Source organism: Triticum urartu, chromosome 3 (genome assembly GCF_003073215.2).
Source record: "Triticum urartu cultivar G1812 chromosome 3, Tu2.1, whole genome shotgun sequence".
NCBI classification, from domain to species: domain Eukaryota; kingdom Viridiplantae; phylum Streptophyta; class Magnoliopsida; order Poales; family Poaceae; genus Triticum; species Triticum urartu.
This window is the reverse complement of record NC_053024.1, coordinates 559,050,744-559,070,023: the sequence shown is the minus strand read 5'-3', so window position 1 is coordinate 559,070,023 and position 19,280 is coordinate 559,050,744. Positions and strand designations below refer to the sequence as shown.

Sequence of the window (19,280 nt, the reverse complement as noted above, 5' to 3'; positions counted from 1 at the left end):
TACTTTTAGCTCTTCGTTGGGTTCGACACTCTTACTTATCGAAAACTGTTGTGATCCCTTATACTTGTGGGTTATCAGATCCCCACGCCCGCCGCCGCCCTCTGCTCCAGTGAGCGTGCTGCCCTGATACCAGCGACCATCAAGTCATCTGCCCACTCCCTATTCACCAGTACAACCCTACTCCTTCTTGGCCATTCCTCGCCAAACCCAGCCGCGAGCTCCGGCGTGTCACTCGAGCCACCTCGATGTGTCACCAATCTCGCACTCCGCCGTGCTGCTTGAGCTACCTCGTCGTGCCGCCTGACCCTGACGGGTAAGAGAGCGGGAGAGAGGGAGTGAATGACAAAAATAAATTTATTGGCCTAGTGACAATGTCAGGAATTTACTGGGGAGTTGCGAAAGCATCCCGTACATATTTTTAGAAAAACCATTGAGACAACCCTAATAATACCCTATTGAAGAGATGATTTACTAGTAACCTCCTCTTAGTGTGTTATTCACTCATTTGTGTCTCCATGCAGTCTACATTAAAATATCAAAAACATCTTCCTTTCATCTTTGCCTCACAGGAGATGATTTACTAGCAACCGTTGAAGATTGTAAAGGAAGGGAGCAGTAAACCACATGGCAGCAGAAGCTGACGTGCAATTCCATTCATCTTTGCTTTTGGTTGGCCGACTAGCAGCGAAAGGAAGCTTCAGAAGAAAGGCAGCATAATAAACGCGGTGCACACGACAGAGCGTTGCGGTCTTGCAGACTACAGCGTGCGTGCGGAGAAGCATCAAAGACTTTACACGAAACCCCTCGTAGTTCTTCGTCCTCCCAAGCTTCCCCACACCCCGCTTCCTCCCCTCTCTGTCCCCCCTCGCCCCCAATCTCGCGCGACGCCACCAAACCCTAGCCCCCAAATCGCTCGCCGGGGAGAGGCCGGAAGGGCGGGAGGCCGGAGGCGGACGCCGCTCGCCGGCGCCGATGGAGGTGAAGCTGTGGAACGACAAGCGCGAGCGGGAGCTCCTGGAGAGCCTGGCGGACCTGTACGCGATCATCAAGGCCACGGAGAAGCTGGAGCGCGCCTACGTCCGCGACCTCGTCTCCGCCGCCGACTACGAGGCCGACTGCCTCAAGCTCATCTCCCAGTTTAACTCCCTCTCCTCCTCCCTCGCCGGGGTCGTCACCATCCCGCGCTTCGTGCAGGCCTACCGCCTCGACTGCCCCGCCGCCCTCAACCGCCTCGTCCAGTCCGGCGTCCCCGCCACCATCGAGCTCCGCGCCGCCACCGCCTCCTCCTCCGCGCCGGCCGCCACCGCGGCCTCCGCATCCGCCATCGCCCAGTGCGTCCAGAGCTTCATCACCGCCATGGACGCCGTCAAGCTCAATATGCTCGCCAACGACCAGGTCCGCCCCCTGCTCCACGACCTCTCCACCTCCATGGGGAAGCTCGGTACCGTCCTGCCGCCCGACTTCGAGGGGAAGGTCAAGGTGAACGAGTGGCTCGCGAAGCTGCATAAGATGGGGGCCGGGGACGAGCTTACAGATCAGCAGGCCAGACAGCTCAATTTTGATCTGGAATCAGCGTATAGTGCGTTTATGGCCTCGCTTCCCACTGCTGGCCTGTGAACAAGGATCGGCTTGGTTCTGAGTTGATTCTTCTTTCTGTTTTGTCATGCTCTTGTCTTGCAATGGTATACATATGTGTAATTTGGCTCAATCTATATCGTTTGTGTACAACAATGCCAATCTTATGGAAAGTTGCTCCCTACAGATCGATTGTTTCATACTGTTTATAGGGACCCTTGATTGTATTCAGCGTACAGTGTGTTTATGGCCTCGCTTCCACTGCTGTTCAAAAGATTGGTTTTGCTCTGAGCTGTTCTTATGTTTCTACTTTGTTACAATGTTGTCTTTTGACCACTACTGTGGGTGCGATATATGTGTAATTTGGATTGTGTTTTATTCTTTGTTGATAACAGAGCGAATTTTACAAAAAATCCCCAGATGGATTCTGTTGCATAATTATTATATGTGGTGCGATGTTTCTCCGTGATGTCCATCAATGGTAGAATGCTTGCCTTTGTCCTTTCTATTGGATAAGTTTCTTCTCCGTCAATAATATGGAGCAAAAGTGTCAATTTATATTTCACTGTCCTGGTGATATTATGATCTTTCAGTTTGCAAGAACAATCTTGTTTGAATCTAGGGCAGTTGGAACTGATTGCATTGGTGTTTTAGCTTTGTGCACTTGCTTATCCTGGACTGGTCCAAAGATACATGGATGTTCAGTTATGAAAGTACAAGTCATGATGTGTCTACACTTGGGTTTAACGAAATGGCATCATTGATTTGATAGTTTTGTATGGATATTGTATTCAACTCTGTACTTCTCGATGTCAATAATGGTTTTGTAAGGTTTGCTTCTGAATTGTTCCTTTCTTTGTACTGTGTGGTCGTTGGATCAGTACTGCAGTGCCATCCATATGTGTAATTTGGATTATACTCTGTTGTTTGTCAACGATAAAAATGCTATTTTTTGTGGCTCGATGGATTCTGTTGCATATTGGCTATATGCGGTACAATTGTACAGTGTTGGTTTGTGATGTCCATTCAATGTAGAATGCTTGCATATGCCTGCTAATCTACCAATTCTTCCTTCAGAAATGATAACTAACTCTCCCTCCGATCCATATTAGTTGTTGCTGAAATGAATGTATCTTAGATGTATTTCAGTGCTAGATACATCCGTTTGAGCGACAACTAATATGGATCGGAGGGAGTAGAACATGTGCCTGTAATGCAGGTTATTTCTCTTAACATGCGTATTCCTTAAACTGGCTCACTTGTGTGCTTTCTTCCTTCACCAAATAGACATCCAAAACCTCTAAACAGGGTTATGTTTTATGAATGTAAATGTTATTTTTCTGATCTTTTGGTGTTCTTCCGTAATTTTTCTGAACTTTGGAAGCTGAATAAATTTTCAGACATTTTAACATGCCAAATTTGTTCCGGTTGAAAATCAATTCGAGTGCAATTTTCAGATGTGAACCTCAGATCATCTACTGAGTTATATGTGTGGGGAACAAAAAAAAGCTAATTATTATTCTGACATGCTTGGCAGGACATTTTTCCCAGGCTCATCTCACCTTCCTCTGGTTTGAGTTTTCACGGAACCCAGTCCGATGGTGAATCATATCATCTAGTTTGGATTTCCTGTAGCCGAAGACCAATAGAGTCATATTTTATTCTTGCTCATAGCTTTCTGAACTGAAACATAGTACTTGGAAAGTGTGAAGCCAGTGATAGTGAGGAAGAATAAAATGGTAGAAGCAGGTAACGTAAGCTACCAGTTCATTGACTTTGTTGGTTTTGATGTGCTAACACCAGGTCCATTATCACCATCTGATTATTTGAAACTACAAAATTATGTCAAGGGGTGCTCTTTGAACGAGTATTTTCATAGTTTCATAACATGAATGAACTGTCACTTGTTTTTATTTTATCGGTTGTAGCCTAGGCCACTTGCACATTTCTTATTGATTAGAGAGCTATCCAAAGTGGTTACTGTTTAGTTTTTTAGCAGATCCAGCTCAATTCAATTTAAGAAAAGATAAGTAGCTGGATCAGAGCTGTGTACATGGGATCATATCAATAGTCTTGTTGACCTGCTGCTTGGAGAGTTCTGCATCTCATTTCTCTTGCAATACAAAACTAGCTCCAACCGGCCTCTCCAGCAACCTTGCATCCGCCATCTTTGCCATGCCGCTCCAGTAATTCTGAAGAAAACCTGCCCTTTGTGTTGTGTTTATTTTCCCTTTGCAGTTTGCTAATTTATCTGTCATTTCCCACTTCTACAGGTTTTTCATCTGTTGCTGCCTTCACCGCGTGTTTACACCTCCAGAAATCCCTTTGCCGTTTTAACTTGTTAGGTTCCCCCCTCTTTATCTTTTTTTTTACCTCTAGAAATACTTCTGTGGCAAAAAAGGAGAAAGAAAAACCTGCCCTTTGTGCTGTGTTTATTTTCCCTTTGCAACACTAATTGATCTATTGTTTCCCACTTCTACAGGTTTTCATACATTGCTGCCTTCACCGACAGTTTGCCCCTCCAGAAGCACTTCTCTTACCCTTTATTCATTTCTTTGGGTCATTCCATACCCAAAAAGACAACAAGTCAAAAGCAAGAGGGGAAAAAGTTCTTGCTCCTGTTTACCGTGATCTACCTGTTAATTTTCTGCTCATTTCCCCTGAATAAATGCTTCTTCATCTCCTCCTGCATCCAACTATCAACTATCCAGTAGCCACAACCACAACCCCCATAAAAAGGGAAGAGAGATAAAAAAATCCGTCATTGGAGTTATTTTACCTGCTTGCCTGTTTATATCCTCCTAGCTTTCCCCCATTTTGTGCCTTTTGTCTTTACACTACCCAATTCCTTGCATTCTCAGAAGTCAAGAAGCAGAAAAATACCCCCCAAAATTTTGCAAATCCATGATGGGGGTGGCGCTGGTTGGTTTGCAATTGGCAGCATCACCGATCCTGAAGAAGCTCCTCGTGGATGCTTCAACATACCTTGGGGTTGACATGGCGAGCGAGCTCCATGAACTGGAGACCACCATCATGCCGCAGTTCGAGCTGATGATTGAAGCAGCTAACAAGGGCAATCGCAGGGTCAATTTGGACAAATGGGTCCAGGAGCTCAAAGAAGCCTTCTACAAAGCCGAAGACCTGCTGGACATGCATGAGTACGACATCCTCGAGCGCAAAGCAAAGAGTGGGAGAGATTCCTCGCCACCCCGTGCCTCATCAATCAGCACTATTTTGAAGCCTCTGCGTGCTGCTTCTAACAGGTTATCTAATCTCCTCCCAAAGAACAAGAAGCTACTTCACCAGCTGAATGAACTGAAGGCCATTCTGGTGAAAGGCAGGGAGTTGCGTGAACTTCTTTGCATACCAGTCGGTAACAGTGCAGAGAGCCCCATCATTGTTCCTCAGGCCACATCATTACCACCTTTGAAAGTAATAGGTCGTGACAAGGATCGTGATGATATAATAAACCTTCTTACCGAGCCGGCTGCTGTTGAGACCAATTCAGCTGTATATGCGGGTTTGGCCATCGTCGGAGCAGGAGGTATGGGAAAATCCACCTTGGCACAACATGTTTACAATGACAAGACGGTACAAGAACATTTTGATATCAGGATGTGGGTGTGCATCTCACGCAAACTTGATGTCCATCGTCATACACGGGCAGGGGCGAATCTACTAGGGGGGCTTTAACAGGCTTGAGCCCCCCCTCCAGCACTGCAAGAATTTTTTTTACTACTAGTTTCATGGCCCAATTCAGCCACTTGCAAGCCCAACCCAACAGATATTGGCATGATACAGGCTTTGAGCCCACCCTCCAGTTTCTGTCTAGATTCGCCACTGTACACGGGAGATTATCGAATCTGCAGCTAAGAAGGAGTGCCCACGTCTTGATAATCTGGATACTCTCCAGTGCCAATTAAGGGTCATACTGCAAAAATCAGAGAAATTCTTGCTTGTATTGGATGATGTCTGGTTTGATGATTTGAGTAGTCAGATGGAATGGGACCAACTGTTAGCTCCTCTAGTTTCTCAGCACAAGGGAAGCAAAGTTTTGGTAACTTCTCGATGGGATACATTTCCTTCCGCTCTTTACTGTGAAAAGGTGCTCCGTTTGGAAAGCATGAAAGACGCTCGGTTCTTGGCACTCTTCAAATACTATGCCTTCACTGGAGCACAAATCAGAGATCCTCCCTTGCTTGAAAGGCTAGAAGAGATTGCAGAGGAGATAGTTAAGAGGCTTGGACAGTCTCCTTTGGCTGCAAAAGTTGTTGGTTCCCAGTTGAAAGGGAAAATGAATGTCCCTGCCTGGAAAGATGCTCTGACTTTAAAGATTGACAACTTAAGTGAGCCCAGAACAGCTCTGCTGTGGAGTTATCAGAAGTTAGATCCACGTCTTCAGAGGTGCTTTGTATATTGCAGCTTGTTTCCGAAAGGACACAAGTATAACATTGATGAGTTGGTTCACCTGCTGATAGCAGAGGGGCTTGTTGATCCATGCAACCAGAAAAGGAGAATGGTAGATGTTGGAAAGGATTACCTCAATGAGATGGTTTCTGGGTCTTTCTTGCAACCATTTTCTGAAAGTTCTATGGACACATGCTACATTATGCATGATCTTCTTCATGATTTGGCAGAATCGCTCTCTAAAGATGATTGCTTCAGATTAGAAGATGATAGGGTGACAGAAATACCATGCACTGTTCGTCATCTGTCTGTTCGTGTTGAGAGTATGAAACAACATCAGCGCAGTATCTGCAGGCTACATCATTTGCGCACTGTTATCTGCATCGACCCACTTACTGATGATGTGAGTGATCTTTTCCGTCAGGTACTGCAAAACTTGAAGAAGTTACGTGTACTCTATTTGTGCTTCTACAATAGTGACAAGCTACCTGAATCTGTTGGTGAGCTGAAGCACCTTCGGTATTTAAACCTCATTAGAACTTCCATTGCCGAATTGCCTGGATCATTATGTGTTCTTTACCACCTACAGTTACTTCTGTTAAACCATAAAGTCAAGAGTTTGCCTCACAAACTCTGCAAATTAAGCAAGTTATGGCATCTCGAAGGGTATCATGATCTGGGATACAGGATGTGTGAAGTAGCTCTGCCTCAAATCCCTTATATAGGCAGGCTAACTTCGCTCCAGCATGTTAAAGAATTTTGTGTGCAAAAGCAGAAGGGATGTGAGTTGCAACAGCTTAGAGACATGAAAGAGCTTGGTGGCAGTTTAAGAGTCAGAAACCTGGAGAATGTCACTGGAAAGGATGAAGCCTTAGAGTCAAAGCTGTATCAGAAAATTAATCTGGGAAGCTTGGCCCTTGTCTGGAGTTGCAATAATCGCATGAATGCAGATGGTAGTTTACAGTTGGAGATTCTAGAAGGTTTGATGCCACCGCCTCAACTGAAAGGCCTTGAAATCAAGGGTTACAAATCTGAGATGTATCCAAGTTGGTTACTTGATGGTTCGAATTTTGAGAATTTGGAATCTTTTAAGCTTGTTGATTGCAGTGCATTAGAAGGCCTGCCACTCAACACCAAGCTCTTCAGGCATTGCTCTGAACTGGAACTCGAGAATGTCTGGAGTCTGAAAACATTATCTTATCTTCCAGCAGCCCTCACATGCTTGTCAATTGGCAGTTGCCCACTGCTTACGTTTATTGCCAGTGATGAGCTAGATCTGCATGATCAGAGGGAGAACATCATGAGAGCAGACTACTTGGCATCACAACTTGCTTCGATATGGGAGGTGGATTCCGAATGGGAAATTAAGAGAATATTAACGTCACAACATTCATCTCTGAAGCAAATGATGACATTAATGGATTCTGATATGTCACATCTTCAAACCATTGCAAGTGCTGTAGAAAGAGATAACGACGAGGTAATACTGACAGATGATATCATTAAGGCATGGATATGTTGCCATGAACAGAGGATGAGATTCATTTATGGAAGAAGCATCGGCTTGCCATTGGTTCCACCATCAGGTCTTTGTCACCTTCATCTTTCTTCATGCAGTATTACAAATAGGGCATTAGCTGTTTGCCTTGACGGTCTCACGTCACTGAGATGTTTGGTCTTAATGGAGATCATGACTTTAAGTACACTTCCATCACAAGTGGTTCTCCAACATTTGACAAAGCTCGAACGCCTTCACATTTCATCCTGCTGGTGTCTCAGATCATTAGGGGGGTTACGAGCTGCTACCTCTCTTTCAGATTTTCAATTGTTTGACTGCCCTTCTTTAGACTTGGCATGTGGAGCAGATTTTTTGCCATTATCTCTTGAGACGCTCCGGATACGGCGTTGCATGGTTGCAGCTAATTTTTTCAGTAGTGTCCTGCCACTCCTGAGGGATCTTACCATGTTTGTCTGCAGAAGCTCTGCATCTTTGTCAGTTGGTCGTCTGACCTCCCTTGAATCACTATCACTGGGAGTTTTACCTGATCTGTGCTCTCTTGAAGGACTGTCTTCCCTGCAACTTCACTCTGTACATTTCACAGATGTCCCGAAGCTTGACGCAAACTGCATTTCACAGTTCCGGGTCCAGAGATCTATATATGTTAGCAGCCCTGTGATGCTCAACCACATGCTCTCGGCTGAAGGCTTTACAGTTCCGCCATTTCTGTCTCTTGAAGGACTCAAGGAATCCTCTGTTCTATTTGAAGAATCTGCAAATTTCAAATCTGTCAAATGCTTGAGGTTATTTGATTGTGAAATGAGTTCCCTGCCAATAAATCTGACGTGCTTCTCCAACCTGATGGAACTCGAAATCTTTAGGTGTCCCAATATATCATCTTTACCAGATCTGCCATCCTCCCTCCAGCACTTAGTCGTGTGGGAGTCTGAACTCTTGCAGAAGAGCTGCCGAGTACCTGATGGAGAAAGCTGGCCAAAGATTCAGCATATCCGCTGGAAGAAATTCACATAATTACAGAATGACAACTCCAAAGAAATCGAAAGGTAAAGGTTCGTCCAGTGCCTTTGCAAATATAAACTTTTACACTATTTGTTTCATTTCTGGCCTTTCAGATACTTCATTTGTTTCAAAGTTCCATTCGTTCATTTATTTCATGCAGCAGGCCCACCATCTTTCCCCTCCGGCGATCTCGTCTCCACCCACTGCCTGTCAAGAGTTGGAGTGCCTCAAGCTCACTTGCACTTCAGCTCTCTCTACATTGTCTCGCTGGTGCCGAACTGCCGCCCCCTCGGTTTCCTTCTTCGTCGACCGTTGCATGCGTCGCTTTTCCACTCTGGACGGCTCCACTAACAGTGTTGGGCCGCGTGTGTACATATGAATCTTTTATCTGTAATTATTGTCGCTATTTAGTTATCAACCTATCATGTCTTGGCGTGCTACTTTTGATTGGTGATGCCTGTGACAGTTATCTCTTGTGCGCTGAAATATCTCTTGTACTTGGATATCTTGTGTACTGCTGGAGCGTTACATTCCATAATTCCATATTATAGTTGAACTTCTGCAGATTGTTTTGGGTAAAGGAGTAAAGGTAACTGGTGGCATCTTTGTCAAGACCGAGTGAATAGTTAAACTCACTTTGAAGATGACAAACCTGAAGTCTGAGGATATTGCTAGCGAATACGGTGTCTTGTGAAAAGTTTTACCAGAATGGTGGTCACCGTGTGATTCAGCGAAAGCGCAAGAGGGCGCCAACAGTTTGGGTTGGTTCGATTGGAGCTGAAACTGAACCAAGACGAGCTGGGTCTCTTCATTGCAAGTGTTACGTGGAGATACACGGCCTTTTCGTTGAGAATCTTGTTTGGATACGGTGGAATATACTTGAAAATATGAACAGGAATAAAGCCATTGACACAAATGGAGAATCTTCGGAGAGTCGAGGAAGACGAAGGGGGTTTCATTTTGGACAATATACAGTGGCCAAGCCCTGGTGCACGGTCAGCTGAACAGAAGGGCCATAGGCCATCAAATCTTGATGCCCCTGGTTCCTGCCGTACGTTCCTTCCATTCTGGCAACCACCTCGCCATCCACGTCTGCGATGCCACCCTGTTTCGGATCCTCCATAAGAATACCGAAAGGATTTCACCTACAGAAGGCAGAAGCAGTGGAAAAACAAATTCAACACTGTAAGTTGATAATCAGGTTGACAGGGAAAAGATGGCTATAACCTTGAGATGTGTAACATGCGCCAGAGCCAAAAGATCAGCCTTCGGACAGTCTTTCAGTAGGACTGCATCCATGTAGCCACCTGAGAACTGGATTGCAACCACACATAAATTACACCAATGCTTTCAGAGATAAGGCCTTCATCGTGGTCGTGGTGGAGAAACAGAAAGAGACTACCAGCTCCCAGTGCACCTCTGGATCAGATATTTTGCTCTCTTGTCTTGCTGTTTGGTGAGATCTGGTTCTGATCTCTCTTGTATTACAACACTTCTCCAGTCTTCCTCGTCGGCAACCTTGTATTACCGTCGCCGCCGTGGTGGCTCCAGCATCGCCAATCCTGAAGAGGCTCCTCGCTGATGCTTCAATGTTCCTTGGAGTGGACATGGCAAGTGAGCTCCATGAACTGGAGACCACAATTATGCCGCAGTTCGAGCTGATGGTTGAAGCAGCTAACAAAGGCAACCACATGGTCAAGTTGGACAAATGGGTCCAAGAGCTCAAAGAAGCCTTCTACAAGGCTGAGGATCTGCTGGACATGCATGAGTATGACCTCCTTGAGCGCAAAGCAAAGAATGGGGGAGATTGCCCACCACCGTGTGCCTCATCCATCAGCACTATTTTGAAGCCTCTGCGTGCTGCATCTAACAGATTATCCAATGTTCGCCCAAAGAACAAGAAGCTACTTTTCCAGCTGAATGAATTGAAGGCCATTCTAGCGAAAGGGAAGGGGTTCTCTGAGTTTCTTTGTTTACCAGGTGGTAACAGTGCAGAGAGGCCCATTATTCCTCAGGCCACATCATTACCACCTCTGAAAGTAATAGGTCGTGACAAGGATCGCGATGATATAATAAACCTTCTTACCGAGCCGGTTGCTGTTGAAGCTAATTCAGCTGTATATGCGGGCTTGGCCATTGTCGGAGCAGGAGGTATGGGAAAATACACCTTGGCACAACATGTTTACAATGACAAGAGGGTGCAAGAACATTTTGATGACAGGATGTGGGTGTGCATCTCACGCAAACTTGATGTCCATCGTCATACACGGGAGATAATCGAATCCGCAGCTAAGAGGGAGTGCCCACATCTTGATAATCTGGATACTCTCCACTGCCAATTAAGGGACATACTGCAGAAGTCTGAGAAATTCTTGCTTGTATTGGATGATGTTTGGTTTGATGATTCGAGTAGTCAGATGGAATGGGACCAACTGCTAGCTCCCCTAGTTTCTCAGCACAAGGGAAGCAAAGTTTTGGTAACTTCTCGACGGGATACATTTCCTTCCGCTCTTTACTGTGAAAAGGTGCTCCGTTTGGAAAGCATGGAAGATACTCAGTTCTTGGCACTCTTCAAATACTATGCCTTCACTGGAGCACAAATTAGAGACCCTCCGTTGCTTGAAAGGCTAGAAGCGATTGCAGAGGAGATAGCTAAAAGGCTTGGACAGTCTCCTTTGGCTGCAAAAGTTGTTGGTTCCCAGTTGAAAGGGAAAATGAATATCTCTGCCTGGAAAGATGCTCTGACTTTAAAGATTGACAACTTAAGTGAGCCTAGAATGGCTCTGTTGTGGAGTTATCAGAAGTTAGATCCACGTCTGCAGAGGTGCTTTGTATATTGTAGTTTGTTTCCAAAAGGGCACAGGTATAACACTGATGAGTTGGTTCACCTGCTGATAGCGGAGGGGCTTGTTGATCCATGCAACCAGAACAGGAAAATGGTAGATGTTGGAAAGGATTACCTCAATGAGATGGTTTCTGGGTATTTCTTGCAACCATTTTCTGAAAGATTTTTGGACACATACTACATTATGCATGATCTTCTTCATGATTTGGCAGAGTCGCTCTCTAAAGAAGACTGTTTCAGATTAGAAGATGATAAGGTGACAGAAATACCATGCACCGTCCGTCGTCTGTCTGTTCGTGTTGAGAGCATGAAACAACATCAGCTCAGTATCTGCAAGCTACATCATTTGCGCACTGTTATCTGCATTGACCCACTTACAGATGATGTGAGTGATGTTTTCAGTCAGGTACTTCAAAACTTGAAGAAGTTACGTGTACTCTATTTGTGCTTCTACAATAGTAACAAGCTACCCAAATCTGTGGGTAAGCTGAAACACCTTCGGTATTTAAACCTCATTAAAACTTCCATTGTCGAATTGCCTGGATCATTATGTGCTCTTTACCACCTACAGTTACTCCTGTTGAACCATAAAGTTACGAGTTTGCCTCACAAACTATGTAAATTAAGCAAGTTACGGCATCTTGAAGGGTATCGTGATCTGGGATATAGGATGTATGAAGTAGCTCTGCCTCAAATCCCTTATATAGGCAAGCTAACTTTGCTCCAGCATGTTGAAGATTTTTGTGTGCAAAAGCAGAAGGGGTATGAGTTGCGGCAGCTCAGAGACATGAAAGAGCTTGGTGGCAGTTTAAGAGTCAGAAATCTCGAGAATGTTACTGGAAAGAATGAAGCCTTAGAGTTGAAGCTATATCAGAAAAGTCATCTTAGAAGCTTGGCCCTTGTCTGGAGTTGCAATAATGGCAAGAATGCAGATGACAGTTTACAGTTGGAGATTCTAGAAGGTTTGATGCCACCGCCTCAACTGAAAGGCCTCGAGATCAAGGGTTACAAATCTGCCACGTATCCAAGTTGGTTACTTGAGGGTTCATATTTTGAGAATTTGGAATCTTTTAAGCTTGTCGATTGCAGTGCCTTAGAAGGCCTGCCACTCAATACTGAGCTCTTCAGGCATTGCTCAAAACTAGAGCTCGAGAATGTCTCGACTCTGAAAACGTTATCGTGTCTTCCAGCAGCCCTTACATGCTTATCAATTAGCAGTTGCCCACTGCTTATATTTATTACCAGTGATGAGCTAGAACAGCATGATCAGATGGAAAACATCATGAGAACAGACTACTTGGCATCACAACTTGCTTCGATATGGGAGGTGGATTCTGAATCGGAAATTAAGGAAGTATTATCGTCAGAACATTCATCTCTGAAGCAAATGATGACATTAATGGATGCTGACATGTCACATCTTCAAACGATTGCATGTGCTGTAGAAAGAGAGCACGGTGAGTTAGTTCTGGAAGATGATATCATTAAGGCATGGATATGTTGCCACGAGCAGAGGATGAGATTCATTTATGGTAGAAGCATCAACTTGCCGTTGGTTCCACCATCAGGTCTTCGCGCACTTCGTCTTTCTTCATGCAGTGTTACAGATGAGGCATTAGCTGTTTGCCTTGGTGGTCTCACGTCACTGAGAAGTTTGTTCTTAATGGAGATCATGACTTTAACTACACTTCCGTCACAAGCGGTCTTCCAACATTTGACAAAGCTGGACTTTTTGTTCATCAGATATTGCTGGTGTTTCAAGTCATTAGGAGGCTTACGATCTGCTACCTCTCTTTCAGAAGTTAGATTGATTTCCTGCCCTTCTTTAGATTTGACACATGGAGCAGGTTTATTGCCGTCGTCTCTTGAGGAGCTCTGTATATACCAGTGCATGGTTGCAGATAATTTCTTCAGTAGTGACTTGCCGCACCTGAAAAGTCTTAGCATGTTTGGCTGTAGAAGCTCCACTTCCTTGTCTATCGGTCATCTGACTTCCCTTGTATCCTTATCAGTGGGAGGTTTCCCTGATCTGTGCTTTCTTGAAGGCTTGCCATTCTTGCAACTTCACCACGTACATTTGACAGATGTCCCGAAGCTCGTTGCGAACTGCATTTCACAGTTTCGGGTGCAGCAATCACTCTATGTTAGCAGCCTCGTGATGCTCAACCACATGCTCTGGGATGAAGGTTTTACAGTTCCACCATTTCTGTCTCTCGAAGGATGCAAGGAATCATCCGTTTCATTTGAAGAATCTGCAAAATTCACATCCGTCAAGTGCCTTAGATTATGTCGGTGTGAAATGAGGTCCCTACCAGGAAATCTGAAGTGCTTCTCTAGTCTGAGGACACTCGATATCTATGACTGCCCCAACATATCATCTTTATCAGATCTGCCATCCTCCATCCAACATATATGTGTTTGGCGCTGTGAACGCTTGAACGAGAGCTGCCAAGCGCCTGACGGAGAAAGCTGGCCAAAGATTGCGCATATCCGCTGGAAGGATTTCAGATGAACTGTTGTTCGGATATGCAACTTCCAAATAAATGGAAAGGTAAATGATCCACCGGCCTTTGCAAAGATAGTCCTTTTGACGATTGCAAAAGAAAAGACAGCCTTTCGTAATAGTTATTTCATTTTTTATCTTTCATATGCTTCATTTATTTCAAGTTGCATTTATTCTTTTGTTTCAAACAGTAGGTGCGAGATCTATCCCCTCCGGTGACCATGTCCACTGCGTGTCAAGAGTTGGAGTGCCTCAAGCTCACCCACCCTGCAACTCTCTCGCCTCTCGGCATTGCCACTACTGTCGACCCCTCGGGATCCCTTCTACGTTGATTACTGAATGCATCATTCTTCCAGTTTCTCCACCCCCTGGACTGAGACATGCATCTAAATTTGAATCTTGTTCTACAGTTATTGCCGTTGTGTTGTTATCCTGTCTTAGAAGTGTTGCTTCTGATTGGTGATGCTTGGACTAGCAGTTATCCCTTGTGTGCTGAGATGCACTTGGATGGTTGTAACAGTTATCTATCCCTTGTTAACTGAGATTCACTTAGATATCCCATGTACTTCTGGAGGGCCTCTTTGTCAAGACTGAGCGAATAGTTGAATATACGCTCACTTTGAAGATGAGAACTGTGAAGTCTGAAGAAGTTGCTAGCGCCAACCAATTCAGACTCACAACTATGTAGATAAAGGTAAAGTTTTCCCCAGTCCCTTTGTGAATATGAACTTTTGTAATATTTGTTTCACTTTTTTATCTTTCAAATGCTTCATTATTTTCAAAGTTTCATTCGTTCATTAATTTCATTCAGCAGGCCCAACATCTTTCCCCTCCAGTGACCTCGCCTCCACCTGCTGCTTGTCAAGTTGAGTGGAGTGCCTCGATCTCACTTGCACTTCAGCTCTCTCTGTCGCCTTGATCGATTGCTGCATGCATTGCTCTTCCGTTCTGAACTGCTCCACCACCAGTGATGCAACGCTTGTCTAAACTTGAATATCTGTTCTACAGTTATTGTTGTTAATTTGTTATCCTGTCTTGGCGTGTTACTTTTGATTGGTGATGCTTGTAAAAGTTACCCCTTGTGAACTGAGATGTACTAGCATTCAATAATTTCATTTATTATCTCGGTCCCAAGAAGTTTGTCTTAGATTTATCTAGATACAGTTCAACGAAAGCACAACGGGGCGCCAACGGTTTGGGTTGGTTCGGACTGGAACTGAAACTGAAGCAAGACGAGGCACATTGTGTTGCTCAGAGACGTGTGACCTTTTCTTGAAAGAATCTTGTTTTGAATACAATAGAGTACTTTTTTAAATATGAACAAGAATAAAGCAATTGACACAAAGGGACAATCTCTGGTGAGAGGAGAAGGCAAGGTAGGATCATTTGGGACAGTATACAGTGGCCAAGCCCTGGTGCACGGTCAGCTGAACAGAAGGGCCATAGGCCATCAAATCTTGATCCTGGTTCATGCCGTACGTTCCTTCTCCTCTGGCAACCACCTCGCCGTCCACGTCTATGATGCCGCCCCTTTTCGGATCCTCCATGAGCTGCCCCGGCGATAACCGGAAGGATTTCACCTGCAAAGTCGAACCTACTGATGAACCACTCTATGGAAGAAGGTTGGCACGGTGTTCTGAATCGCTGCAAGTTGATGATCAGGTTGACAGGGAAAAAATGGCCAACCTTGAAATATGTAACATGTGGCGATTTCACGTAGCTCCCATCGCTCATCTTCAGCAGCAGAGCCAAAAGATCGGCCTTCGGACAGTCTTTCAGTATGACCGCGTCCATGTAGCCATCTGAGAACTGCATCAAATCCACACCATGCATCTCACGCAAATTACACCAGCACTCAACTGGCAGGTTTTGCAGAAGCAAATGGAGCTTGATCAGATTAGCACTGTGAAACAAAGACAAAAATATTACCTTGGCTTCAGGAGCTGCCATGGCGTTTTCAGCAGCCCATGGCACGTTGTAGACGCACACACCCACAAATGGGCCATCGATGGATCTCCAGTCTGAACATTGAAACTCGGCCGTAGGGCCTTGATAAGAGCACACCCGAGATTCCCCGTTTCGCTCCACGATGGGAGTCTCGGCCTGCTTGACAGGATCTCCGTATGCCTCGTAGCCCGGGGCAGGCACAAAGTGGACGCTTCCGCGGTATCGGCGCAAGTTCATTATGCGAACCAGAGCCTGGGATCAATCAAGAAGAATTCGTTACGACGTGAGGCATTAGTTTCCAAAGATTTCAAGTTATCACAAAAGAACCAACATTACACACATAAAAGTCGAACCGTGCGCTCCCCATCCACCTGTATTTCTCAGACTCGATGTCAACATCGGCCACCAAACCTGAAAAATTTCTGAAAGAGTCAGATCCGGCATCCACAGAAGCTCCATTGGAATTTAACAGACATACCCCAAGTAGTTGACAGCACGCTGAAAACGGTTTTTTCCCCTTGCACTATGGTGCAGACATCCAAGGCCTGCTTGTGACCTGTGCAACGAGAGAGTTGTTGCTTCCATCAGATTTCTCTATTTGAAACTGCCGTGGGAACTTATATTATGTGCCTGAAAGCATACTATGACCTGTGATAATGGCAAATACGGCGTCTGAAACTGAGCACGTCTCGCTGGCAGCATGGAGAAGTGATTTGGCCATGCCGTTTCCTGTGCCTGCATAAATAACAAGCCAACACACATGTTTGAGCACTTTCAGAATTTTTGGTGCTACCAGTGTCTGACCAAAGATCGATTATTATTCAGCTAAAAAAAGATCAGTTGTTCTTTACCAGCTGGAACTATGCCAATTGGCATCTTTATTGCTTCCTCCCAGTCTGATCTTTGCAGAATCCCATTCACAAGCTACATGCCAGAAATGTCAGCATGGGAAGAAAAAAAGAAGTAGGAACCTTACAGTATGTACGACATTTTCTATGGCTTTTTTAGTAGAATTTTTTTTCTTTTCTTTTTTTCTGCGAATGAGTAGATTTTTTTACTTTTTTTTTAACTGCGAATGAGTAGATTTGAAGGCACTATAAACTGCTCAAGCTAAACTTGCATCAGATGCTGTTAATATCTCTCAGTGTTTTTTTTTTGTTTATCGCCAGCCTTCCAGACAAGATGATCAAGTGAGATCCGTCCACTAACATTATGTGAAGTCAACTCGCAGCTGCATATCGAATGCCAACTACAACTACTGGAGTCAACGCTGTGGATTCGACCCCTGCCATGCCGTGCCATGCCAACCATGCAAACCTAAACATGGTACAGAATATTTGCGTGTTACCAACCTCCACGAGGACGCCATCGCCGCTGACGCAGACGATCCCGTCGTATCTTGCAAGGTCGAGAGAGGACGCCACCTCCCGGGCATGCCCCCGGTACCGGGTCTCTGAAACAAATTAACGAAACCACGGACCAGGCGGATCAAAATAACCGTAAGGGCCAAGAATGTCGGAGAAGAAGATCGCGCTTCAAAAAACCATGGAAAACCAACCTTACCTTGCATTGTGACTTCGACGCCGGCGGCTTCGAACAGGGGTTTGATTTCTGCCTCGTAGATCTTGCTCGCCCGTCTTTTGCCTCCGTAGGGGTTGATGAGGACGAACAATCTCTTGGGCCGCCCTGTTATCGCATGTTCATCACGAAATATGAATCGTTTACGCTAATGGAGCATCGCATTATAAACTACTAGAAACAGCTGATATAATCCCGTAAAAAATTACTAGTTGATGAAACAGAGGAGCAGCTCGTCACATCTAGATTGGAGAAGCACTGTGCATCATCAGAGGAATCGAAAAATCCGAGACAGTTTGGGCTGGTCGCGTGGTGACCGGCACGACGGACGGAGGCACCAAAGGCACGTACCTATCGAGTCCAAGCAGCCCCGTAGCGTCTCGCCCCAGGCCGCGGCCGCGCCCTCGCCGTCGGCCATCTCGAAGACGTACTCCCTCCTGCGCCTCTTCCCTCTCGCCTTGGCGCGCGACGGCGGTCTCGCGGCATCCTCCGCCACGAAGGCCCTGACGACGACCTCCTTGCCGCTCGCCTCGGCTCCGAGCACGTCGGCCTCCAGCGAGAGGCTCCTCTCCGCCGTGGCCCCAGCGCAGCGCCACCGGAGCTCGGGGCAGCCGCCTGTGGTGGAGAGTGTTGCTTCGGCCGTCGTGCCGTTCACGCGGACCTTGGTCGCGGCGCCGGCGCCGCCGGTGGCTTGCCGGTCTTCCATGGCGGGGGGAGAGAGCTAGAAGAGCGTGAGATGCGAGATGGATTTTTTGGCGCCGAGTTGGGCCCGCGCGGCAGGGCAGAGGAGTCGGAGATATGGAGATGCGGATCGATCTACGTACGCGTGGGTTTCCGACTTGCGTGCTGCTCGCGGGCTCCACCGCTCCAGTGATCGGCTTGTTGCCGTGGGTTTGAGTATTTTGGACGAGAAGAAAATGTACGTTATCTTTTAGAGTTTTTTTTTACTTTGGAAAAGAAAACGTACGTTGTCAATAGAGCGTTTTAAAACTTTTTTTAAGAAAGCCTTCGATTTTTCGTCATGCCATGATAGTACTGAAGGAAATATGCCCCAGAGGCAATAATAAAGTTGTTATTTTATATTTTCTTATTTATGATAAATGTTTATTATTCATGCTAGAATTGTATTGATCGGAAACCTAAATACATATGTGAATACATAGACAAACACTGTGTCTCTAGTGAGCCTCTACTTGACTAGCTCGTTGATCAAAGATGGTTAAGGTTTTCTAATCATAGACATGAGTTGTCATTTGATAACAGGATCACATCATTTTATTGCTATTGTTTTCTTCATGTCAAATACATATTCTTTCGATTATGAGATTATGCAACTCCCGGATACCGGAGGAATGCCCTATGTGCTATCAAACGTCACAACGTAATTGGGTGATTATAAAGATGCTCTACAGGTATCTCCGAAGGTGTTTGTTGAGTTGGCATAGATCGAAATTAGGATTTGTCCGAGTATCGGAGAGGTATCACTGAGTCCTCTCGGTAATACACATCATAAGAAGCCTTGCAAGCAAATGTTGGAAATATGCCCTAGAGGCAATAATAAAAGCATTATTATTATATTTCCTTATTCATGATAATTGTCTTTATTCATGCTATAATTGTGTTATCCGGAAATCGTAATACATGTGTGAATGACAGACACCAACATGTCCCTAGTAAGCCTTTAGTTGACTAGCTCGTTGATCAACACATAGTCATGGTTTCCTGACTATGGACATTGGATGTCATTGATAACGAGATCACATCATTAGGAGAATGATGTGATGGACAAGACCCAATCCTAAACATAGCATAAGATCGTATAGTTCGTTTGCTAGAGTTTTCCAATGTCAAAGTATCTTTTCCTTAGACCATGAGATCGTGTAACTCCCGGATACCGTAGGAGTGCT

At 45.3% G+C, this 19,280-nt stretch overlaps 4 protein-coding genes across 5 annotated transcripts; 3 read left to right on the top strand and 1 right to left on the bottom strand.

The window, feature by feature from the left end:
* The first annotated feature begins 766 nt into the window (after positions 1–766).
* On the top strand, positions 767–1,761 carry LOC125544989 (vacuolar protein sorting-associated protein 28 homolog 1-like). Its single transcript, XM_048708807.1, has one exon. The coding sequence runs from the start codon at positions 973–975 to the stop codon at positions 1,615–1,617; it is 645 nt and encodes a 214-aa protein (XP_048564764.1). The 5' UTR covers positions 767–972; the 3' UTR covers positions 1,618–1,761.
* A 153-nt stretch (positions 1,762–1,914) lies between these two features.
* LOC125544990 (putative disease resistance RPP13-like protein 1) lies at positions 1,915–9,060 on the top strand. The gene is made up of 5 exons (XM_048708808.1): positions 1,915–3,761; positions 3,849–3,915; positions 4,058–5,231; positions 5,419–8,544; positions 8,661–9,060. Exons 3-4 carry the CDS (start codon positions 4,480–4,482, stop codon positions 8,510–8,512), a joined length of 3,846 nt encoding a protein of 1,281 aa, XP_048564765.1. The 5' UTR covers positions 1,915–3,761; positions 3,849–3,915; positions 4,058–4,479; the 3' UTR covers positions 8,513–8,544; positions 8,661–9,060.
* Positions 9,061–9,415: 355 nt separating this feature from the next.
* On the top strand, positions 9,416–14,980 carry LOC125546954 (disease resistance protein RGA2-like). The gene is made up of 4 exons (XM_048711036.1): positions 9,416–9,551; positions 9,962–13,896; positions 14,040–14,542; positions 14,663–14,980. The coding sequence occupies exons 1-2, from the start codon at positions 9,416–9,418 to the stop codon at positions 13,855–13,857; spliced, it is 4,032 nt and encodes a 1,343-aa protein (XP_048566993.1). The 3' UTR covers positions 13,858–13,896; positions 14,040–14,542; positions 14,663–14,980.
* A 115-nt stretch (positions 14,981–15,095) lies between these two features.
* On the bottom strand, positions 15,096–18,165 carry LOC125544987 (sphingosine kinase 2-like). Of its 2 annotated transcripts, none has more exons than XM_048708805.1 (10): positions 17,725–18,165; positions 17,359–17,481; positions 17,148–17,248; positions 16,647–16,719; positions 16,444–16,530; positions 16,274–16,351; positions 16,127–16,206; positions 15,778–16,047; positions 15,535–15,657; positions 15,096–15,428 (listed from the first exon to the last, which is right to left on the bottom strand). In XM_048708805.1, the coding sequence occupies exons 1-10, from the start codon at positions 18,077–18,079 to the stop codon at positions 15,231–15,233; spliced, it is 1,488 nt and encodes a 495-aa protein (XP_048564762.1). In that variant the 5' UTR covers positions 18,080–18,165; the 3' UTR covers positions 15,096–15,230. The 2 variants fall into 2 exon arrangements, with proteins under 2 accessions (XP_048564762.1, XP_048564763.1); XM_048708806.1 differs by having other exon boundaries at positions 16,136–16,206; positions 17,725–18,163.
* Positions 18,166–19,280: the final 1,115 nt, after the last annotated feature.

Coding starts and splice junctions, on each gene's coding strand:
- LOC125544990 (XM_048708808.1), top strand. CDS start 4,480: ATGATGGGGGTGGCGCTGGTTGGTTTGCAATTGGCAGCATCACCGATC. Junction 5,232..5,418: donor AAACTTGATGTCCATCGTCA/TACACGGGCAGG, acceptor GATTCGCCACTG/TACACGGGAGATTATCGAAT.
- LOC125544987 (XM_048708805.1), bottom strand. CDS start 18,079: ATGGAAGACCGGCAAGCCACCGGCGGCGCCGGCGCCGCGACCAAGGTC. Junction 16,720..17,147: donor GCGATGGCGTCCTCGTGGAG/GTTGGTAACACG, acceptor TCTGGCATGTAG/CTTGTGAATGGGATTCTGCA. Junction 16,048..16,126: donor TCGACTTTTATGTGTGTAAT/GTTGGTTCTTTT, acceptor GATTGATCCCAG/GCTCTGGTTCGCATAATGAA.
- LOC125544989 (XM_048708807.1), top strand. CDS start 973: ATGGAGGTGAAGCTGTGGAACGACAAGCGCGAGCGGGAGCTCCTGGAG.
- LOC125546954 (XM_048711036.1), top strand. CDS start 9,416: ATGGAGAATCTTCGGAGAGTCGAGGAAGACGAAGGGGGTTTCATTTTG. Junction 9,552..9,961: donor TGATGCCCCTGGTTCCTGCC/GTACGTTCCTTC, acceptor CTGTTTGGTGAG/ATCTGGTTCTGATCTCTCTT.